Raw genomic sequence first — 20,313 nt, 5'->3', positions numbered from 1 at the left:
CCAGGCGGCCTTCGCTGGTAATCGGTGCATGCCCGGAGAGCCGGCCAGCCTGGCAGCCTGTCCCGGCACGGGAACAAATTACCCCCTGCAGCCGGGCCTCCTGACCCCGCAGCCACCCTGCGTGTTTGATAGCATCCATGAGCCTGCCTTTCATAAGGAACTGGAAAAATAATTTTTTATGCTTTCCACTTTGTGCTTTCTTGGACAGGATGTTCCGCTTCTTAATTATGTATTGTCCAAAACAGTATTTCCTTTTTTTCCTCCAGCCAATGTCTGATTCTTGTATTGTGAGGAAAAAATAAGCACCCTATTCACTTTTTCTGCAAAATTTTATACCCTATTAATATACTTCAGTATTCTTCTTCAACTGAAACATTTGCCTATTTGCTTTGTACGCCAAAGCCACTCCATAATAGTCTCCTTGTTGAATTGCTTTAGTTCTTCTAATTCCTGCAAATACTGTTGCATGACCAGAATTTCATGCAATAATTGAAGTGTACAGTGAGTTTAGGGATTATATGGAATTATGATGACTGGTTTGTTTTGTGCTCCTTTTCCAATGCCTTCTGATCATTCTGTTTGGCTTTTGTCTTCTCCTGAGCTCCAGAATCTGTCAAGAGACCATTTGTGATTGGCAAAAGATAACAGGGAGCTACTGTGTGTAGATGATAGGATTAGGTGCCCTATACACACTGCTTCACATCTACCAAACTGATTTTTTGGTCACGTTATAATTAATCTTTTAAAAACTTCCGTGACCTTTCTCAGTCAGATTTCCAGTTGATTGCTGTGAATACCTTTGCACCATCTGCACACTTTGCCAACTCTACAGTCACTGCATTTGCAGCCCTTTTTTAGATGTTGATGACTTCATCCTTTAGAAAACTCTAAAACTATTTCTAATCCTTGTTTCCTACCTTATTATTAGTTCATAAAATACTATTAATCAACAGGAGATAAGTATGAAAGTACAGAGAGAAGAAGATTTAGAACACAGCAGTGACCATGGACACTGACAGTCTGGAAATCACCAAATGAGTGGGCCCTGATTTGGAAAGTTTGGCTTGAAGTGTATGCTCCCCTCCTGATGTGGAGCCAAGTTTTTGTTCAGGTATGTTATCATCTATGAACTTCTGTAGTAAAACATTAGAATGTAGAAAATGTAGTATGTAATATATGGAAATATGTATCCACTTAGAACTCATACAGAAGATAACGAAGACATCTAAAAGAAGCACATTACCAATTTTGAAGAGAGAATTACAAAATAATTACCTTGCCACATGCAAATTTTAGCCTTTATCCTGAGTACAGAAAACACACGTAATTTTGCAACCTGCAATTGTCCTTCAGTCTGCCTGGCATAATTTCTCCAGGTAGTTTTAGAACTCATGATCAGTATAAACCAAATTTAAAAGAGGGTTAGAGGGTTACAGGTTTTTGCATTACTGCAAATCAGATGAGAACAGATTGGAACTCAGAGCAGGATTTTGAGTGGGAGCAAAACTCCAATATGCATGCAGTTCACACTGGGAGACTGACCTACTGCAAAAGTTGAACCAGAACTCTTCTGTTAATGGAAATATTTCTTATAATCATATTTGGATAGTTTCTGAAATCTGAAATGTGTTTATTCTGCATACTTCAGCAATGGGAAAACTACCACCTATCTACAGAAGAATAATTATTTCCCTCTTCTCTTATGAGGGAGAATCGAAGCCCTTTCAAGCTTTTGATGCTCTAATGCAAGATAAACTAAATAGATTTAATAAAAGCATTCAGTTTAGTTGCTGAATGTAATTTTTCACATTGTCTCTGAGCTGCTTACTGTGATGCTAGCTAATGGCTTCTCAACAAAGAGAATACAGAAAATGTGCTTTTTGAGAGTAAAGCAAATGGCCAAAGAGAGAGTTTATAAGAATCCTAAGCACAGATTTATGCCATGTCCCTGAAAGTTAAGCCAAATTATGGCTAAAGGATGAGAAGGATACATTAACAAACAGTTATTGTTGCCATACATCTGTTACTGTGACAAAGAAAACCCCCAACCAAACATATTTAACACTACCACAAAATTGAAAGCAGTTATATTCCATTATCACAAATGAAGTTAAATTTATGTCAATGTTGCTTTTAGATTATTGCACAAGTAGTTACTATTTAAAGTTGTCCCTGTAGTAAAATCTCCTGCTTTGACATTTCCTTGTACTATTGAGTGAGCAGTGCCTATGCTGATGAAATATAGTTTTCTGCAACATATCCAGTGTATTAAATAAATTGTTTGCCTCAATGCAGTTGAGCCACACTTTTCCTTAGGATTCACTAAAAAGCCTGACCAAAGGACCTCTTGATGTCTAGAGTAAAGAAATACCCAGCAGTTTCTTCAGTTCTATCCTAATAAAAGCAAACCATCAAGCCTTTTACATTACAGACAAAACCACAGTAGCTGCATATTTAGCAACAAATTTCAATTACTAATGTTCTCTTCAGTTTTAATTATCTGTTATATTACTTGTACAATAAGTATTCTAGGTGATGATATTGTATAATACTGCTATTACGTTTAATGTATCACATTTTCTCCTCAAAGGACCTAGTTTGCAGGTCAGTATGTTTTTGATTGCTAGAGTCTTTTATACAGAGATTTTTATAAAAATGCAATTCAGCTGCCTTCTTACTATGTAATAAACAATACCTGAATAAAATCTTAGCAGTTTAAATTATTAATAAAATAGGGCTATAAAATTACATGGGAAAGGTGCGAACATTTTTCCTTCCACATAGAAAATTAAACAGAAAGTAAACATATACAAGTTGATGGATGCATTATTGCTAATATTTTCACAAAGGCTGTTAGGCCCTCTTTCTAATGCTTTAATAAATCTGGTGGTTCGTTTACTGATCCAAGTCCTATCTGTAAAATCTTCACTTATGAAAAGCTTGCTGGGCTATCAAATGCTTGCTGGGTGGATCAGTTATTGCAGGTATATTTGTGATGGACATGTGTAATAAAGATAACTGGTTCAGTTCAGATATGCATTCTGATGCTACACTTCAAAAACTTAAAGGAGTTCTCTTGACTTGATTTTTTCAGGCTGCATGGAAGTGCTGGCCTTGAACTTCAAATTGAAGCTGTGGTCAGACTGATTCTGTAGGCAAGTTTGAAACATGTGAAGACTGTTCCATTATACAAAACAGAAACAGCAGCAAAATATGAAAAATCTTTATCAAAGCCATATTCTAGACAAATTTGTGAGGTGTATAGACATAAATCTCAGACTTGTAAAGTATTTTAAGTTCTGCTGTGTATTCATGTATGCATATGTGAATGTAAGTCTGTATTTCTATATCATTCCAGAAAAAGTAGGGTCTCAATTATTGTTCCCAGTACATTTACTGTGAACAAAGCACACTAGGAGAGGAAGGAGGAGGTATTTTGCAGACATAAGCACAGCATTTTGTGTGCTAGAATGGCCCACTAGCATTCTATACAAGCCTTCTCACGGTGAAGACTAGAGAATTTTAAGAAATCCAGAATGATTAAAGCTTCCTGTACATATCCAGACCCATACCATTTTATCCAGTTTCTTTTTGCAGAGAAAAGAGGAGAGGAATTTTAGTTCTTAAAAAAATGCAAACCAAATCTACCAAACAAAAAACCCCACCCCACATCCACTCTTATTTTTGGCCTATTTTTATATTTTGTACCCTGTAGTTCTTACACTTTTCTTTTTAAAATAACATAGGAATAGATCCTCCTGTAAGAAAAATGCACTTGACATACCTCTTTTATTCTCAAATCAAAACAAGTGTTACATGCCATAATTTTGAGGTAACTGTGGCTTCATTGTGCAGCCACAGGTGAAGCTTCCAGTGACTGTAATGAGGTGGGGTTTTTGTGCCTTGGGATCATAGGATCAGGTGTTAATTTGGAGGAGGAGTCATATTCCTAATGAACTTTTCAAAATGCAGCCAATGAAACAGCATGCTTAAATAGTCAGTATTTTAAAAAGAAATAAGCTATACCAACAGTCAGGATTTTCTATTGTGCTTAGCTACTCTGCATTTCGCTGGATTTAATTATTTGTTACGTAAAACGTATTTCTCATTAGGCTTTCCCCCAAAATAAAGTTGATCTTGTCATTTATCTCTAGTCTCTAACCTTTTGTGGACATATGTGTGGAAGGGATGGTCTGAGCCACTGAGTGCAGCCTTCTCTGCAGAAAACCTCACCACATGGGTGTGTTCATATACTCAATTTTCAAATTTGTTGAGCTTTTCTACCCACAGCTCCTGTAGAGAGGTCCAGAACCATGATGTTCCAATGCTTAGAAACATCCTGATTTCCTCGTTAATTACATTTATGTTTATATCCATCTCTTTCTGGGCTAGCAATTTCCTATGGCATAAATAGCTCTCTGCTTCATGAGGGCGCTAACCTGGATGTAATCTATGCACAGACAGCAATCATATGCCACTCAGCCTTTCTGCCATTAAGCAATTTAAAAATTTTCAGTGCTCAGTCCACTGATTTTTTTGCATTTCTCTCAGTTCATATTCTGAACTAGAATTGTACAGAGAAGTACAGTGGTACTTCTCAGTCTCTACTGGAAATGTTCTACACCCCTGCATTTAATAAACACTTGGCTGAATCATACTAGTGGCTCATAATGACCATAGTGAATAATTATAATTGGGCATTTCCAAGCAATTGCTTCCCTTATATGAATTTCCCCTATTATACCAGAAAAATCTCATTATTAATCCTTGAGGACACTGCCTTCTATCCTGTATTAAATTCAACTTTACTTCCATAGATCACCTGTTTTATAGGATTGAAATTTTTGATATGGCTCATTGTGAGCAATGCTTCTGTTTTTGCCATCAGCAAGTTTATTCTTATTTTTGTGTCATTGCCTTTGTTAAATAATATTGGCCAATAGTTGGTATAAGGAGTCCCCACTGAACTCCCTCTTTGGTCACACAGTCCCCTTTCCAGCACAGACCTATCCTCATCCCTCTTTTAGGCACTTCTTTACCTATTTCTTGTGCTATTTCCCATTTCACCTAATAATCTCACAAGTGAAACATTGTCAAATACTTTACTGAGATAAAAATTAATTGTATCTAACAGGTTTCCATCCTAAAAATTCTGCTGCCATTAATTAAAATACACTCATGGCCTATCTTTGGTAAACTTGAACTGCATTTTATCTCATCTTCTATTTATTTCCATACTGTTCATTCATTTCAAGCTTTATTTTAAAGCTTTGTGTGTTGTTGTAGACTAACAGAATAATTGCAAATATAGCAAATGTTTATAAAATAAAAGTGAAGCTTGTTATATAGCACCACCACAATACCACAGGTGGATTGAAATCTCTACCACAAGCCATAAAACTTCATTCCCTACTTTTTCACTAGTCAATAATGCTTCCCATCCCTTTGAATAAGTTGAGCTCTCCTAGTTTAGCTTCCACCCCACAGTTCTTTTCACTTTGTGTATATTCTCTTCTGGCTTTTATGTTCTTTTCTACATCTTTGTCTGTTCTGAAAGTTGCAAAATTGCTCATTAGGCTGGTGCATGCAACTAGAAGATACAAAACCTTTAGGGCTCCCCCTTCTTTATGTGCTAGCTGCAATTTGCTGCCTATATTGCTAAATAGTCTTTTTGTTTCAGTCTTCTGCAAGACCTTGAGTCTGCACCTCCAAGACTCCAAATCATAGTTTTCTTGGTTCATTCATTTCCCTTCTCCAATCTACACAGAGTTTTTCCTTGTTTTTCCTCTGACTGTGGAGGTAGTTACTCATCCCTCTTTCATACCTGGAATGTAAGTTCCAGACATTTTTTGTATCTGTGTTAGATAAATTCCAGATCTCTGTCATGTTTAAGCCTCTGATTTATTACCTCAATTACTATGTCTAGATTATCAATATTTGTTCTTATAGTATTAAAAAAGCTCTGTAAAACTTTGTCAAAACAGTTTTGTTTATTCTTTCATTTGGATTTTTCAGCCAGGTGGGTATGGAGAGAGGACTGTTCTAGTTTTATTTTAAACACAACCAGTTTCCTTCCCATCTTTACTACCTACATAAATTAGTCTAAAATAGCCTCAGTTTGTGCCCAGTAAATAAATAAAGAAGCTTTTGTTGTCACTTGCACAAGTACCTGAGCTGTAGTGGCATTAGCAGCCCACGTTTTTCACTGTACAACTGCATTTTTTAATGTCTTCAACCTTGCCAGAAATCTTCCTCATCCCCATGTTTTGCCAGCAACTGAGCTGAGATGCCTACAGATTTTCCTTTCTCCAATCTCCATTTGTGCTGCAAAATTACATTAATTCAGCTGCCAATGAGACTGTAAACTTTCCTCAGTTTTCTAGAAAATTTTTATTTGTAAATAATATCACATAGATATCCAGAAAAGTTTATTACCAGACAATTTGTATAATGCTTGAGTTGTATGCAATGTCACCTCTTTGCCAGAATGCTGATTGCTGTCACTAGACAACTGATATGACAGGCATTGAAGCCAGTTGATAAATACACAGTTAAAAAAAATCTACAATATAATGACCTGAAATCCTGCTGTCTTCAACTATTACACTCCTTTCAGCACACTGAAGACCATTAAGCCTATAAAAAAACCCAACCTAATATACCTAAATTATGGATGCCATCACTAAGTCATAATACTGTATTAACTGGGACTAATCAATTATATATTTATTAAAATTTAATCCTCTATCTTACTAGCAGTGAAAGTCCTATCATACAGACTGCAGTTATTCTGCTGATGTGCTGTTCCTTTTCATCAGTATGCTCACAACTTTGAAAAGAGGAGAAAGCATAGGTAAGCTCTATGACAGCAATTGGAAATTTCATTTTCATGTAGAGAAGAAAGAACATTAATTTTATTTTTATGGTTCTTCCTCAAAGAACCATAGGTATGTCCTCAAAGTTATGTCTGTGCTTTTTTATGCACATTTTTTTCACCTTACCTGTCCCTTAATGTTTTGCTATACCCATTAAATTGCATAAAAGCAGTTCTTTTGGCTTAGAAGGCAAGAACCAGTTGTACATTCATTATATGTATCAGGAGGAAAAGTAAGGATGATGGCAATTCAAACCTCGTTCTTAGTGCAAGAATAAGAATAGCCTAAGCCAAAATAATTTGAATGCCCATATACATGTATCAGGGTAAGAGTGAAAATATATATACAATTTTATATTCTGTAGTTTATTTTATACACACATACAGGAATGGAACAGTTCAAAATTTACAAATTTCCAAGAAAATTGAGTACTTCAAAATCTGTTAGTCTGTACCACAAACATGAATATGCTCAACTTGATCAAAATGTTTGCAACCATCTTCATTCCCATGTGAGCAGAAGGTTGGACTAGAAGATATTCTGAAGGCCTTTCCAAGCTGACTCATGCTATGATCCTCTATGAATTCTCTCCCTAGAATTCTCTCTCTTCACAACCACTATTCCACACCCAGACATGCACAAAACCAGATGGCAACCCTTTGTCAAAGAGCTCATAGCACAGATCTGTCTCCCATAAATATTTATTCCCTTTTTGGTACCTCAGGATGATCATGACCACACATGACCATCTGCTCACAAATGGCCAGGCATATTTGTTCCTTTCTTTTCCCAGACACTCAGTATTGTACAACAATCATTTATCTCACTGTCTATCCCAAATACTTCTTCTTCCCTTATTAAATGTTACATTCTTTTTTAATTCCCCACAGATTCTTCATTACTTTCAGATCATAAATTTTGTTCAAAGCTGTTGGGCTTTCATGAACCCTGAGTTCATTTTCTCAACTGCAGCCATTATCTGAAATACTTTCTACTCATCTGACTATATGAGTTTTTTTGGACAAAGGACTTCTCACCTATTTTCATTACTTCACTTTATTTACAGGAAGTGTCATGTAAATATGGACAACTTCCAAGATGCTTCAATGACAGTTTCTTATTTCAAACATTTTGCTTTGATAAACAATTCTTGTCTACTCTTTTCATTATTATCCACATTAGATATGAGCTCTTCTTTCTATAATTTAACCTAGCAACCAGACCATTCTGAACTAGAAATCATATATATATATAAAACAATACCAAAAAATCCATATAGAAGTAAATAGGAAAGCAGATAACAATTTACACAATTAATTAAAGATTAAGAAATTATTGTTAGTGTTCATCAGTATAACCAGAACAATTTCATTAAAGTATAGCTAATCATGGTAGACAATCTTGTGCTGAAAGCAATGTAAAGCTGCAGCTGTATTTCCTAGGAATCACAACCGTTGATTCCCCACATTTAGGGCTGCTCAGAGTCCTAAAATCCAAATAACACTTAAATGGCATTCTACCAACTCTGCTATCAAAAGGCTATCAGTGAGTTTTAGAATTAAGTACTTCTGAGCTAAGCACATTGCTGTTTTAATGAAGAAAGTACACCATATGCTTAAATCAAAAACTTCTGGCACCCTCACACTGAGAGGGGAAGCTGCACTCCACCCCAAACTATGTTACGGCCTTTGGCAGGAGCACACAGTAGCCTCATATGAACTGTGGAATCTCTAAACACTGTCAGAGCAGCCTTCATTTAGGAAGAGCTACATAAAGCAGGCTCTGCTAGGTTCATCCAAGTTCATTTATAGAACACTGCACCTTCAGTTTGTGGGTTGGTATCCCATATTTGTTAGCAAAAAAATCAGGAACACTATACTAGAAAGGAAAGAGACTCCAATGTTGACATTACAGAAATCCTTGAACAGCCATAATCGTTAATGGAGGCCCTGTACTAGAGTACCACTACAGAAATATGAACCCTGAAGACTTTAAGGCTTTGTCTGTAAAGTATCCTATTTTAAAATGCTAACATCGGGGTTTTGCTTTGGCTGCTGTAAGTAATTACTTTCTATTGCTATTCAGTAAATAACTATTTCAAAAAGGTAAATTACTAGGACTAGCAGTCACAGACGAGCCCAGAGAGAAGGACATTCAGATAATCAGCACAGTGAGTTAGTGAGTTGTCAGAAACATAGATAAGATGGGGAGAGGTGCTCGGAGAGACTAAAGAGGAAAGGGAGGAAAGCAGTAAGAAGGGCCAGAGTTAGAAAAGGCCAATAATGTTAATTAATAGCTGTACCAAACAGAGTTTTCTGCTGATAGAATTTGCTCTTCTCAAGTCAAAAGAAATAGAGTATTTTCATGTGTTGTTTTTCCCTGTTGTTCAGGGATCTTCTTCCCTGGGGTTGCCAGCTGTGTTTTGATAGTCAGATGGGGTGGGAGATTTCTCCAGCAGCAGATTCTGACATCTTTTTTCCTGTCAAGGAAAGAGCTTGACAGTCATCAGTTCCGTTGCTTGTCAAAAGGGAATCTGTTTGCTCCTTGTCAAAGTGCCTGCTCTGCATTTATTACCTTTGTTTGGATTTCTTTTCTTTGTGCAGTTATATTTTCTGCACAAAAGGATTCTCACCCTCTCCACAAAAAGCGCAGTTAGACCCATCAGATAGCACTCCTAGAAGGGATTTCTGAAGCCTGATGATCATCAGTCTCCCTCCACCCTGTACAATTCCCTCCCTGCCAAGCAGGGTGGCGTGACAGAGGCAGCTCCAAGGACAAGTCATTTATTTCTCTGCCTGTCTGGCCCTGCCACACCTGGCTGTGGGACACAGGGCCCCTGCAGCAGCTTTATTTGCAGCCTTTCCTTCACTGAAGTCAATGACAAAGATGACTGGTGAATCCGAGGCATTATTGCTTCTCATTCCTAACAAGCCATGAAGTGCTCAGTGGGACATGGCTCACTGAAGAAATCGAGTTTTTCAGAGTATTGTGTGTGATTTTTAATTCTGTAACCCTGCAGTTTTCTAAGAGCTGGTTCAGTACTAAATGGAAGATAATCCTGTTTTCATCTGCTGAAATCAAATAATTCTATTTACTGATGGCATTCCTAAATTATTTTATTTGCAAGGGAGCAAAAGCCTTCTCTCGAATCTCCAACTACCTACCATAATTTTTCTTTTTTTTTAAATTATTTCACCTTCTCAAAACATGTCTGGTGATAGTGAAAGTGTTGTTTTATTTGAGATTACTCCTAATTTAAAATGGTATAGTGAAATTACATAAATACAGCTGAACTGTGGCTACTGTTTAATGATAAAAAATGTCAGTAGTAGCTTAAAACCTTCTTAATACCCCTGTGCCCCTCAGCTGTGCCAACAAAATTGCCTGCAGGGCTTCTTAACTAAGGCAACTAACTAAAAGTTGCCAGCACTAGGTCAAGGAACTGACTGGAGTTAAAAAAGAATTATTGATTGTGATAATCACTAGCACATTCAGTTGCTAGCACAACTGAATGGCTGGCATGCCACAGGCAGAAGAGGGAACAGGAGCAGGGAAGCAGGAATACCTCATGCTGATAGCACTGCCTGGACAGCAGCAAAATCCAGCCTGTGCTAGATCAAAACTGAGAGCAGGATTGTAACACCCACTGAGCCAATTCTCAATTATCTATGATTAGATTATCTTCATTGCAGATTATCTGTGCCACAAATGTAAAACCAACCACCCTGCCTCCAGCACAGGTATTAGCTGAAGCCCATGACTGTACAAACACGTCTTGCAAGACTATGCCTGGCTCAGGAACAATGCATGCACCTTCCTGCAGAGCCAGAGATCATAAATTCTGTCAAACCAAAGTGGCCTCTGTGAAAAAACAGCTGAAGCTTTTCCTCACCGTGTTCCCAGAAGCAGGAGCGACAGACAGCATGCTGCAGTCACACCACATTGCTTCCCCCCAGGAGCAGCTCAAACCTAGCTGGGCTGCAGGCCAGCTGCAGGCGCCTTCATGTGGAAATGATCCCCAGAAGGCAGGATTGATGTGGAAATGATCCCCAGCAGGCAGGATTGTGGGAGGCCTTTCAGGTCAGGTGAATCCGATACACAGGCACGGATCCGCTTTGGATATCTGACCCAACAAACTCTCCTACAGGCAACTGGGGAGATAGCATTGAAACATCAACAGCAAGAGCCCTGGCCAGTTTCAGGAGGAAAGTATGGGAAGAATGAAAAGGCCAAAATGTCATAGGTGACACCACCAGTGAGGTATTTACACTATAAAGTATTACTTGCAAAAGAAGATGGGAAACATTACAATTAGGAGGAGTAGAGTGTTGAGAAGCGTTCCATCTTTGGGTCAGCTCCAGCCCAACTGAGCTGCATGACCCTAAGGATTCAGCTGAAGTTATAAGGTGATTCTTCCTTGGTTGTTTGTTACAGTGCTAACACTGTTTACAAGCACAGTTGTTTCCCACAAACTATGATCACCCCTCAGTGTGGAAGTACGTTTTAGTTCTGGATAGCACTTTTGCAGCTGATTATTCTGTTTTATTTGTATTGCATCATAAAAGTGTTTACCATTTTGGATTATTTTGAAAGAACATCGTTTCCCATAAAAAAGCAAGCCAACTTACAAGTGAGCACAAGTAATTTTACTTTAATGTAATCACTAAAAAGCGGTTTGCCTTTAATGGATGATCAAAAATTCACAACTAATTATTTTCATACTTTGCATCCATTCAGATAAGGTGCACAACTCCATAAAAACAAGTTAGCTTCAGGACTTGCAGTTCTGTGTGTCTTGCCTGCCCTGTATAAGCCATACCAAACAAAGCCAAACAAGCCCTTGGCCTGTTCCTATGTTGCAATCTTGTGGAATATCATATTCTCTCGAAGTGTCAATTCCTTTTAGCCCCCAGAGTTGCTCAGATTTCTACATCTTTAAGGGTTTTTCCATTAGGAAAAGAAATTGATGAAATTTAATATGATCCTTGATTTTAGGAATAATGGACATTACAACTTGATTTATGGAGCACAAGGAAATTCACATGAATGGGAACAATTTATTTGCCTGCAGTTCCCAGACTTTTTATAGGCAGCTGTATTCTAAAAATCTTCATTCCAGCATTTCTGATGTCACACAGGCAGAATTAGAGCAGCTTCTCAATGACTTCCACAGTTCTGAAATGACTTCTGAATCCTCAGAAAATCAGCTGAATCTTTGACCCTCCTATTGTCTGCACCTACACAGTACTCAGGGCGAGCAAAATATTTTCTACTGCCCATTATATAAATCAAAGTTGTAATTATTTCTTGTGGTCCCTGGATGGAAAGCAGCTCTCATGGCCCCTACTTTGAACAAAACAGTTGAACTGTCCAAAGCCCAACACAGCATGCTCTTCAGACTTCACTTTTTCATATTGTCAAGCAGATCTCTTTGGAATTGTACAGAATTTCTTAGCTTAGCCAGCTAGCACAGGTGATCCCATGTGGCCATCCACTGAAGCCAAGAGAATTACTGCAGGGATGGATCTGGCAGTACAGCATGTTGAACTGAGTTCCCTTAAGCAAGAAATCAGCACAAATGTACAAATCCAACTGTGTCTGAGGGTTCTGTTTTGCAACCATCTGTACAGGCTTTTATTGTTAAACAGAAGTAAACCAAATGTTAAATGCTACTTACTGATTTATGCATGAAGGTAAAAAAATACACATAACTATGAAAGCTGAAAATAACTAGATTAAGCTGGTTTGAATTATTAGAAAACTCAGAAAACATTATGTTTCAGTAAAACACTAAGGTTCATCCACCCTAAGACATGTTGACACTGTAAATTAACACCAGAATCCCAATATGACATTTTGAGATAATCTGATCTAAAAGATACGGCCAGCTGAAGGCAGTTTGCTGTATGCCAGTTTCTCAGACAAAACAAGAGAGCTGAAATGTTTCCTCCTTTGTAATGGTAATAAAATCTTGCATTGTTTTTGCAGAAGAAAGAATGTGCTTAATTACTGTTTGCCAAATCAATAAGTAATTGCATGCTAAAACATTCCTACAGAAATCCACCAAGGTCAAGAACTGAATAAATTCTAAAATGTCCATGAATACCAAACTACCTGGAGCTGTGGTTGTTCACAATAATTCTGGAATCCTTTTAACAAGTCATGCTTCAAAGTTAAGAAAATCTTTTACTGTTAGACTACAGTCCTTCATAGGGATGGACTGATTCCTCTTACCAGCAGCAAGTAATTAATTCAAGGACCTCATCTTCCCATTGATGTAGAAAGATACTGACCCAGTCTGATCTCCAGTCTGGTGCAGAACAGTATTTCCTACATACAACACAGCAACCTCTAAGCTTCCTGTGATCTCCCTGTTGTTTTGGAGCTGAAGAGAGCAGAGTGGATGCCAATTTCAGTAATTTTTTTTTGCCATTTTGCTTTACCAGTAACTATCATTTTAAGAATAAGGCACATAAATAATGACACCAGTTTATAGATTTTTTTCCGAACACAGTAACTCAACTATGTTCTAATCTCTGCAGTTAGAATTTTTCTTTAGATGCAGCTCTGCACAAAAACATGATCCACCTTCTGCTTTTACTTGTATTTGGGGCCAGCTTCTGACCACTTTAAAGCAGAGAAACACAGTGAGGGTTTAAGCACTAAAGTGGTCTCTGATTAAGACAAAATCGATAATCCCATTAATTAACAACATTATTTTGCCTCTTAAACAATCTTTTAATTGCAAAGAAGGCCACAAGTAGAAGATACATGAGCAGGAGCAATCACCACTGCAGAAGTTGTTCCATGCAGTCACTAACTGTTCATACAGTGAAGTGTTCCTGTATCTCCAGTATGCTGGAGTGCTCTGTTTGGCACAGAGCAGTTTCTCTTCACCCCTGGAGCTGTGTGTGACCAGCAGGTGAGACCAGCCAGGTGCTGGGCAGAGTTCTGCTGCTGTCCAGGTTAGCAGCTCTTGCCTCTGCACTATCACAGCCCTCACTGTAGAAAGCCAGCCAAGAGCCACCTTTTCCAAGACTCTGGGACCCAGACAAGTTCAGAAACGTGACATGGGTGGAGTGTAGCCATATGAGGAAATGAAACCAGGTCCTTCTTCTGGAGATGAGGGAAGCAAGTTTAAACTTGGGACCTCAGTATATGAAGCATGCACACAGGTACAGAAGTGGCATAAGAGGGCTGGTGTGGAAGCATGTCCACACCATCCTGTACATCCAGCATATCAGTCTGGGGACAGAAGTTTGATGCTTCCAGCAGCACCAAATGCCTGCCCCAATCCAATGGATTAATCCTGAGAATCCCTGCTCTGCATCGGTCTGTTTTGTTGTCTTGGAATGTGTGCTAGGATGGATAACAAACAAGTCAAAGTTTACATCCAGGAAGTCAATCACATGCTGAGACTGTTCAAACCAGTACCACAATGAAAGAGGGCTCAGAGCCATAAACCCCTGCCATAAAACCTGTGACAGAATTAAGTCAAACAACTGGAGCAACAGGGTACTATAGAAAAAGCTCACTGTGTAACAGCCCAGTTTTAATAAACCAGACAGGATACGGCACACAACTATTGACTGTAGGGCTTCCCATAAAGCAACTGGCTTTTTAACAGCCCCTGGTTCCCAGCACAGTAAATGCTCTCCATGGGTGAGTATATCAGCTACACAAAAAATGGTCTTTATGATCTTGATACAAGAGCAAGAGAAACCACAGTTTGCATTTACTTGGGGTGGAAGACAATGTACTTTTTATCACACACCCCAAGATTTTAACCATGGCCCCATCTTTGTCTGTGCCATGTTAGCTAAACAGCTGGAATCAATGATCCTCCCACCAAAGTAACAATTTTACAGTACACAGATCATACTCTAACTGGAGTACATGAGGAAACAGTTCACCAAAGTATGAATGCTATCATCCAGAATTCACTGGAACTAAATGTTAGTGTTCCATCAAGCATTTTCTGGAATCAAATATTAGTGTTTTGATTTTACATGGCAGGGACCAAGTCAAGAAGTTGCAGTATTAGGTACACGATGGATGGGAGGCCACAGAATTTGTATTACTAGAGCTCTAAAACATTCAATCACCTTCTGAGAAAGGCTAGTAAGTGGGTACCAGAATGGCTAAGACACATAGGGAGTTATGATTTATTTCAACAGGATGCAAGGAGAGGATTGCCTGTGTCCTGGTGCTGGTGATACATATGGTAAATACATACCTTCTTGGGTTTTGGTGGGGGTTTTGTTGGTCTTGGGTTTGTTGTTTTGTTTTGTTTTTTAATGAGACAGTACCTTTTAAAAGAGCAACAGGCTGCCAATCTCAAGGAAGGTAAACTACTCTGATAAACTCAGCAAGTAGATTATACTGGTCCTTCCTGAAGGCTGCAAATACATTCTCACAGATGAGCTCTGGGTCAAGAACTGATAGTAGGTGATAATGTGGCAGTAATCCTAAAATTAACTGACTTTAGCTGTAGGTAATACTGGATGGGAAATTGCAAATTATTTTATTAATAAAATTAAGTGGGTACTATAGACACATAAGACAACCAATCATACTTTAAGGGCTCCTAAGAATTACACTCAAATTGTAAACAATGAGAACAACATCATAATATTCAGCCATTTTTCTATAAACACTGCTAATAATCAATAGGAAGTCAATGCAAATGGACACAATTAAGATACCACTTGTTCCTGATTGTGTATCTTATATGCAACTAGAATTGCTTATTCAACAACCAAAACAACCTCTTAACAAAGGCACTCCTTTTCTTAATGCAACTATGATGGATGAGAGTCCATGATTAATGGCTCCAAAATTAATGAGATTAACATACATCTGAACTTAGCCAACTGGTACATAGAACAAGACCTGTGCTGAATATAGCATCCTCCTCTATGATGGCTACAAAACCCACACACCAATAGGATACAGAAATAAAAGAGATACCATGCAAACTTTGCTGGGTGGAATTGGTGTAGGACCATGAACATTGAATTCATTTAATACAAAAATTCTAGCAAATAAACTCTCAATATTGTAAGAATTGAAAGCTGTGGTAACCAGAACTGCAAGCTGGCTACCAATAGCTTTACAAACTTCCATACAATACTGGAAAGGTACCTGGCACCTTTAGTGACACACTAATCTATCACTGTGGTGCCCATTACTAGTCTCTGAAACCATACTAGAAGAAGCCAGATGTGCTTTAGTCTGTATTCTATTTCAACTAACTAGTATATATCAGGTTAATCAAATTTGGATAGCCATTGAAAATAGTCAAAGACAAATCTTAGAAACTATATTCCTGAACTTGGAAACAGGCAAATTCAATGGAGGATGACTTTAAACTATTTAATATAATATTGAGGGTTGCATAATGCAGCTACAAAGGAGTTAATACTGCAGTTGTTAGGAATTTGTCAGATGAGTGCCACTCATATAAAAATCATACCCTTATGCCTATTTGCTGTCATTCCTAAAGTCTTTCATAGAAATATGTGGATACATCTAGTAGCAGGAGATTGTTTGCATTGTAATACACATGCCATCAATGAGCTTAGCAAACACCATGCTCACTGGCTGTCATGCTGAGGATGCCCCTGCCTGACCACACCTCCAGCTCAGAATTACACAGTATGAAATACTCCTCTGCATCTGGCAGCAGGTCTCCAGTGAGATATGTATATGGCAATGGGTTTGAATGTGTCTGTATCCACCTCCAAAGATAATGTAAATTTGTATCCACTTCAAAATAATGTAAATTTTGGACATGGAAAAATTTGCTGCTATCATATAACACATGTGGTTTACAGATTTACAAGTTAACTTCTTGTTGACTGAAAAAAAAAAAAAGGTGTCTTATTTTGTACTGTTTAAGACACAGTAACATTGGCATGAGACACGTTTGAGACACAAGATAACTTCCTCAACAAAAAGCCAAGGTTACCTAACATCCATCTGAAACTGTAAAACGTTTAGATGAAAGACAAATGAAAATTGATATATCATGATAACAAACTGATTCAAAAAGTGAAAACAAATTATGCTAACACTTCTTTGTGGTGGTAAGCAGCACTTTACATGATCAATTTCACCAGCTGACAGTAATCCAAATGGCAGTTTGTGCTTAGTGTCTTCTTTGATCAAGAGTATCATGGTAGATATGAATATTTGCAAATGACACTAAATGGAAAAGGTATAATGTAGAGTATTTTCTAGTACAGGTACAACTGGGAAAAATCAGGCATCCTCCTATGTGTTTAGATTTCAGGCACTACTAGATTTTCCAGCAGCTGGTAAAACTCTGCAAACATATCTGAATGCTGGACAATTTGCTTATCTTAAGTGTTCCACCACAGTATCTGACTGTATCACAACCACTTAGATCAACCACTTTCCTAACTCACCTCAAACTTTTCAAAAGCAAAGTAATAAGGTCTTCCTGAAAATCCTTTCCACCTAAAAATAAATTTGCACCAGTTAAAGAGAAAACAATGTATAATAACACTTGATGTACTAATTATAAGATTCTTGTGTTCTTGTGCATTTGTTCTTGGCTGACCCAAAAGTCACTTATCAAGTTTATCTGACATCAGCTTTTATAAAAATAGAAAATAAAACAAACAAACAACCATCATTTTAGCAACTTTAATAGCTGTGCCAAAATTTAATCACTTGGGCTGAATATTGCCATGATGATTGTCTGCTTTGGCCTGTACAAACTTAATTCAAAACTGTTTATATTATACTCTAATAATAACAGCTGTAGAAAAGCCCATAGAGGAGTTAATAATTTCATCTTTAGAACAGGACTTGACTAGCTTGCAGCAAATACAGCACAGTCACACTCCAAACAAAGATGCTAAAGCAAAATTCTGAATAGCCACTCACTAAATAACACCATTTAACCTGAATGCTGAACCAGACAGATCCAACAGAGCTCCCCCAAAAATTGCATATGATTATGTTGGTCCAGGCTGTCATATAATGTAAACAACCAACTTTAAGTCTTCCCAACTTTTATATGCTTAAACTTGCAGTGTAACACCTTTATTTGATTATGTTTATAAGTGTACACTTGCATGCACACATAAGTCCCACAAATATACAAATCAAATAGAAAGAGTGCATCCAAATGGTGCAAGTTTTAGAAGAAAGCACACATTACCTGTAAAGGAAAAATGAACATGCAGCTCCACTTTCTGTTATTTGGCAGTACCATTCAGGCTCCATAAGATGGCAGACCTGCACACATTTAACAGATGTTGGTATAATGACATTGCTGTAAATACATTGGTTTTTAAATGGTTGCTTTAAATTGATGGGGCATGTTTTCACTCAGAATGTTTAGAATGTGATATATTTAGAACTGTAATGAACTCTACTTATTACCCTATATTGCCTTTGCCATACACTCTGATGGCTTTGGACATGGCCTACATAAAGCACCTGTAAAAAACAAAATGTAGCATCATCACTCATAGCTGATTGATTGGGAATTACCATTACGTGATCCATGTAATTCTTTCTAATAAACACGTAATTGGTTTTTATTCACATTGATTCATTCTAGAACTTTTGGTCATCGTAAGCTAACTCTAAGAATATATTGCTGCCCTGAACGCACCAAAGCCTTGAGGTTATCTTTTAATTAGTGTGATTTACAGGAGACTGTTTGGGGCAACAATGACTTACGTGTTAACCTAAAATTAGTGTATTTATTTCCTGTTGAATGATGGGATGATGTCACTTCTAAAAGCTTTTTCCAGGTTCTCTGTCATTAATGTAGTTCTGTTATTTGTACAGTCATTATAGTATTATTATAGTAAATTAATACAACAAATTTGTTTTATGAGTCACATTAGGTTGTTCTGGAAAATACTCCAGAACAAGGTGATGCCTTTAGCAATGCTTTATACCAATTTCCTTTCTATTTATTAAGACATCAACCTCGTTTAGACCTGACGTCTAACGAAACATGAAATTTTCAAAAAACATTATCATACTTTAAATGACCAGGTAAGAAACAGAATGAGTTTGCAGTCTCACTTTTATGTTTCACTTTAGCAAACCTGGACTCATAAACATTATAATTACACAGGCATATAATTTCCCATAAAGGTTTCATTGCATTTGTTCCACTTGGCTAGGATTACAAGGAAAAGCGGTTCAATTGTTTTTAATATTTCGAAAGAGTTCTTTAGAAAAAAGACAGTAAGAAGTGCTCATGCCAGCAGGAAAGCAGTTTGTACTCAGTAGGGCTCTAAAAGGAAATCATGATAATTTTAAATTAAAAGCTGATCTACTTCCAGGTAACCAAATGGAACAAAGAAAACAAATTACCAGGGAATTTAACTCAAAATTCCTACGCTAGCACATCAAGAATGTCATCCTGAAAACTGTAGTTAGGAAAAAACTTTCACTAGAGTGAAAAAATTGGGCTGTTATGTTCATATGCAAATTTGTAATTTTTTCATATGTAAACATGCTCTTTAATAATTGCTTAGCAGCAAAAGCTTATTTAAAACACTGCTCCCTGACACATTCACAGGCTTCTTGCTGACTCACTCTTCAAGAATGGGATTTTGAAAAAGAGCAATGAAAACACTCCAGTAACAGAAATACTGAAGAATTTAGATAATGAGTGTCTGTAACCTACTTCTACCTTTAGACACTTATTGTATCAAGCTTCACAGATCTGCCAGGAAGTTCTTGCTGCTTTGAAACCCCCGTCGTTTTTAAAGCAGTCCTGGTAAGCTTCTTACTGGCGCAGAGACGACTTTCATTGCTTCTGGTTGATCTATGCTTATTTCAATTAGAGACATTCAAAAAACCCCACACAAGTGGTTATGGCATCTCTGCAGCTCCTTATGCAACAGGACTGCACTGGGCTTTGGCCAGGCCCGAGGGGGCCGCCATCCCCACATGGATGCACACCAACCTCGCGTGCCTCGGCACAGCTTCGCAGCTCAGGGCTAATTTTGCAGAAGCATCTCTTTTGTGTTGAAAGATTTTGCAGGGTTTCAGCGAGATATTTCGGCGATCAGTCATCGCTTCGCCGTGCACATCCTCCCCCAGCTGCCACTCAAGCTGTCACTGCGAGCAGCGGTCTGAGAGACGCTGCTCACACGGGCAGCGAAAGGGCAGCCTGAGCCCGTTTGTTCTGCCACACTTTGCACCTCTGGCACCCTGTGTTGTGGAAAAGGACTGAGAAAAGCGGCTTTGTCTTTCTGCCGCTTTTTTTACGTAGAAACTCTGCTCTGAAGAGATCACTGGCTGAGGAACAGCTTCTTCCTCCCAGCTTTGGCTCATCAGCAAAGCAGTTGCTATTGCTGCAAGCTGCAGCGGTATGAAGAGACGGCAAATCTTCCTCTGGGACTGCTGCTGATGCTGCCCAGAAAGGCCGAGAGCGCCC

The 20,313-nt window shown here is 38.0% G+C and overlaps 1 protein-coding gene across 1 annotated transcript in view; it reads right to left on the bottom strand.

Annotated features, from left to right (window-relative positions):
- Nucleotides 1-19,949, bottom strand: part of NRDE2 (NRDE-2, necessary for RNA interference, domain containing) — a 48,700-nt gene extending 28,751 nt beyond the window's left edge. The window contains exons 1-2 of the mRNA XM_031065953.1: nucleotides 19,824-19,949; nucleotides 18,067-18,100 (exon numbers count right to left, since the gene is read on the bottom strand). Coding sequence (XP_030921813.1) covers nucleotides 18,067-18,100; nucleotides 19,824-19,949 — 160 coding nt within the window. The remainder of the gene's footprint in view (nucleotides 1-18,066; nucleotides 18,101-19,823) is intronic.
- Between the last annotated feature and the right edge of the window lie 364 nt (nucleotides 19,950-20,313).

The sequence above is a fragment of the Geospiza fortis genome, unplaced genomic scaffold (genome assembly GCF_000277835.1).
Source record: "Geospiza fortis unplaced genomic scaffold, GeoFor_1.0 scaffold54, whole genome shotgun sequence".
Taxonomy (NCBI): Eukaryota; Metazoa; Chordata; class Aves; order Passeriformes; family Thraupidae; genus Geospiza; species Geospiza fortis.
This window is presented reverse-complemented; position numbering and strand designations above follow the sequence as displayed.